This window comes from Oncorhynchus nerka, linkage group LG6 (assembly GCF_034236695.1).
Source record: "Oncorhynchus nerka isolate Pitt River linkage group LG6, Oner_Uvic_2.0, whole genome shotgun sequence".
Lineage (NCBI taxonomy): Eukaryota > Metazoa > Chordata > Actinopteri > Salmoniformes > Salmonidae > Oncorhynchus > Oncorhynchus nerka.
In genome coordinates, this window is record NC_088401.1 from 35,181,046 (window position 1) to 35,185,413 (window position 4,368).

The 4,368-nt window shown below is 37.4% G+C and overlaps 1 protein-coding gene across 1 annotated transcript; it reads left to right on the top strand.

Annotated features, from left to right (window-relative positions):
- Positions 1–469: 469 nt before the first annotated feature.
- LOC115131117 (homeobox protein engrailed-2a-like) lies at positions 470–3,016 on the top strand. The gene is made up of 2 exons (XM_029662724.2): positions 470–950; positions 2,700–3,016. The coding sequence occupies exons 1-2, from the start codon at positions 470–472 to the stop codon at positions 3,014–3,016; spliced, it is 798 nt and encodes a 265-aa protein (XP_029518584.1).
- The last annotated feature ends 1,352 nt before the right edge of the window (positions 3,017–4,368 follow it).

The window sequence follows — 4,368 nt, forward strand, 5'->3', positions numbered from 1 at the left end:
AAAATATCTCCCAGTCTATTGGTCCAAGGCACGTGTCTAGGATAACTGCTGCAACGTCACTTGGGGGCTCGTATTGAAAATAAGAGCAAAACTCAAGAGTGAATGTGTTTCAGGATCAGTTAGAAGCCTCTTTATTTACCCTTAGTTTAGTCATTGAAGCACTTTTATTGGATAGACTGAAAACGGATAGTACCAAGTTGGATGGCCAAATGACAAATGGTGTCTATCCAGTGCAACAATATAGGATAGCCAAGTTTGGGAATATATGACCAAAACGATGTTTTTGTCTGTGGGCACTATCGCAAAGGGTTGCATGGTGTCCTGCACACTCAACAAGATTTGAGTTTATTTTTTAAACCTTTATTCAAACATTTAAAAAGCTACGCGTGACATAGAAGTGGATTGCGCTCATTTCGGTGCGGGAGAGCAATAAAGGGGTTAAATAAAGAACATTGGAAAGTGTATCAGTATGGAAGAAAATGATCATAGCAACAGAGATGAGGAACGTCAAGTGTCGGCGGATGAGTCAAACAGAGCGATACTTCCCCTATTACAAGAGCCGGGAAACATTCAGCAGATCCCGCATCGAGTCACCAATTTCTTCATCGATAATATCTTACGGCCGGACTTTGGGCGGAAAAAAGGCAACACAGAGCAAGAAGAAAATAGTCACGTTACCAGAGAGAACCATAGCCCGGCTGTTCCAAGAACGGAGCAAGTGGGGAGTACTGTGCCAACGGAAGGAACTTCCACTCCTCATCCAAGCGGCGTGGCCAATAAGGCTGAAATAGTGACCGAAGAGCCCCTGAAACCCCGCGGAGAGAATGGAGATCAGTGCCTAAGCTCGGACTCGGATAGTTCTCAAGCCAGCTCAAATGTACCATCCAAACAGCCTATGCTCTGGCCAGCTTGGGTGTACTGCACCAGATACTCAGACAGGCCATCATCAGGTAGGCTACGATTCTTTTCCCTCGTCTTTGTATCCTGAAATGCCCCAACCCGTTGTAACACTGACCTCAAACGCCTCGACCGAGTCCTATAAGGAAAGGAGGGCAAACAGTGTTCGCCTCTTTTACGACATGAAAATGGAAAATAGAAGGTTTAACCTTGCAAAATATTCTAAATATGTCCGTGCAAACATAAAATAACAATAAAAACATTACATACGATATCATTATCCACGAAAGCTATATAGGGAACAATTTCAAAACGAATTAAGGCGCTAAAAATAGCATCTTGCACTGGTATAAAGCTGAAATGTTTAAACGCAGGGGTATTGGAAGTCTACACATTAAATGTAGCCTAAGTGTGCGGGATAAATATCCTAGTAACATGAATGGATGAATGAATCGAATTGTAAATAAATATATATTTCAAAATAGGCCAGCCAACAACATTGTTGAAGTCATTTTGGAATAGCCTCCCACGAATTGTATTTTATTTAAGTGTTTAGATTATAACCCCATAATAAGAATATACTAGTTTTTAGGTTACTATAAACATCTGCGCGCATATAACCAAAGCAATAATTCTCGAATGTCCCAAAAAATATGTTTAACGACTTAATAGCATACTTTTCCTCGATAATTATGTCATGCAAATCCATTGTTTTTGTTTATGTATGAGTTTTCGCAATGGAGCTGCATTGGTCTCTAAATATTTAGCCTATTTAGCACAGAAAACATGAACGTTTCCATCACTATTCTATATAGTACTTATTCCAAAAATCGTATTGTACAAAATGTTCTCATGCATTACGTAACGTTCGTTGCATGGAGTGGACTATTATTCGATGGCATCCCCATTGGCTGCCTGTCTTAAAACGTTTTACGTCGTTTTATCATCTCCAGCGAGCTCCAAATGTATTAAATAGTATTTATTTGATTGTCGACCAGGCCTACTTACCCAAACAGATGTCACCACTTTTTCATCAAATCGTTTGGGCTGACGATCTTGTAGGCCTAGGACTCAAAACAATTAAGCCCAAATAAAACCATCAATGCTGAGGTCAATGTTTATTTTTATTAAACAAATATTCAAATACAACCAATCATGCTTACCCACCAAAAGTGTAAACTTGGAATAGTATTTTGCAACAGCCAAAGACCGAATTCAGAAACCTGCAACGATGTATTCCACTAGACAACATCAACAAGCCTATAGGCTATTGCCTCTACTGTATATGAAAGTAGAAAGGCGGTCTTAGAAATCAATTATTTACGAAAAATATATTTTATATTATTCAGTATTTCAATTTCAGACGGGCATTTCAGTTGTGTTGATATATTTCAGGCCTTCTCAGCAATTCCTCCAATGACCATAACAAACTCCGACATACACCATCAGTAGCCTATTAGCTCTCTATATCTCTTCCAATGCATGGTTGTAGTCTAAGTAGCCTATAGAAGTGCGGAACTACGGTTTCATTTCTAACTATTTTGACAATTATTGTGTAATATGGATTAGTGTGAGTTGAAATTACCAAATGACACTCAAATTCATATTTTGCATTACGTAGCAAATGGGTTATTTATTGGCCTACCTACAGTGCAATAATTAATACATAAGTAGGGCCTAAATTAACGAATTCATTACTACAGTCGTAGTAACTGGGACACTTACAGCCTAGGCTACACTAAGCTTTCACATTTCATATTATGATTGGTTTTGGCTAATAATATATATATTTTTAAACACAGGACCGAGATCTCGAAAACCAAAGAAGAAAACCGCCAGCAAAGAGGACAAGCGACCAAGGACGGCCTTCACAGCTGAACAGCTTCAAAGACTAAAAACCGAGTTTCAAACGAACCGGTATTTGACCGAACAGAGGCGACAGGCCTTGGCCCAAGAACTCGGTCTTAACGAATCTCAAATCAAAATCTGGTTCCAGAACAAAAGGGCAAAAATCAAGAAGGCCACGGGCGCAAAAAACACCCTAGCCCTGCACCTGATGGCACAAGGACTGTACAATCATGCTACGACGTCAAAAGATGACAAATCAGACAGCGATTGATTTCGAGATACAGATAACAATGCAATAATTTCACAGAATAAAGGGCCAGTGTATAGAATATACCAGCATAAATTGATCAATATATATAGATATTTCTGCAATATCATGTCTATGAAAATATGTTGTAAAAAAAATGTATGTTTTCAATCTCTTGTAACGTGTGTCGTTTTTCTTCCAGGAAAAGTACAAATGCTTATTATACGCTTCATTTTATATTGCTATTCATTTTCGATTTTTACATTATAGCGCTTTAAACTGGCACTTGACGTTGAGATCTGTCAGTGAAGTGAAAAACAACCTGCTTAAGTCCAAAGAATATTTTCTGCTGCATCCAGGCAACTGTGAATCTTAATAAATTTGCTGACAAGATATTTTATTTCCATGGTTGTTATGGTTTTATTGGGGTTGAGTTTCGTGTAAAAAGGACATAGCAAGGGTTTTTGAGTGTCAGTGCTGTGCAGACTTAATTGAAAAGTAGATGGATTTTGATACTATTTTTTTCGAAAATTCGTATTATCACAGAAGTGATTGGTTAGCAATGTTTTGGTTAGCAGACAGAACACCTAAATTGCTAATACGTAGGATAGCCTAAAAGCAAGTTCATTTCCATAAACAATTAGCGTGTTCTGTGTTATATCAATGCACCCGAGGCCTCTATACATAGTTTTTGAAGAGCAATATAAATCATATTTTGTAGCAAAATGTTTTGAATTATTATAATGCTGCCTATAACGCGAGAGACAACTCTGTAGCATAATGACAATGATGACAAAACGTTTCGTGCACTCTTGGCTGAAAGTATTATAGGTCTATTTTATCAAAAGTAGACACAAGGTATCGGAACATATGGTCTATATACATCCCATGGAACTCTTTCTCTGTATACATTTTTATTTCATATACATATCCATATATATCATTAAACAGGCGAAATCGTTAGTGACTGTATAACAATTGTTGAAAATCTCTTTTATTGTTGTTGAAAGGACTTCATATGTGTATTTATATAGATTATATTGAGAGAAGAAAAAAATCTATCCAATGACCGGTGTTGCTTTAGAGTAGACTTCTGAGGTTTTTAAACGGCTTCTTTATCTTGCAATAACTTCTTTTCGTGAATGAAATTGGTTTATGGGGCCTTTGCATGAAAGCTGCAATTTGTTATACTTGGGCACATAACTGTGTTTATAAACTTTTTTTTTTTTTTTGTCGACGAGAGTATGATCGAGCTAAGTTTTAGACTGTATCCATACCAAATTGTGGACTTTTGCCTTTTAATTGTTTCGTTGTGTATCTGGGAAAAGTGTGTGTGAATTAAAACCCACCAAACTGAACACACTTTGCCTTAAAGT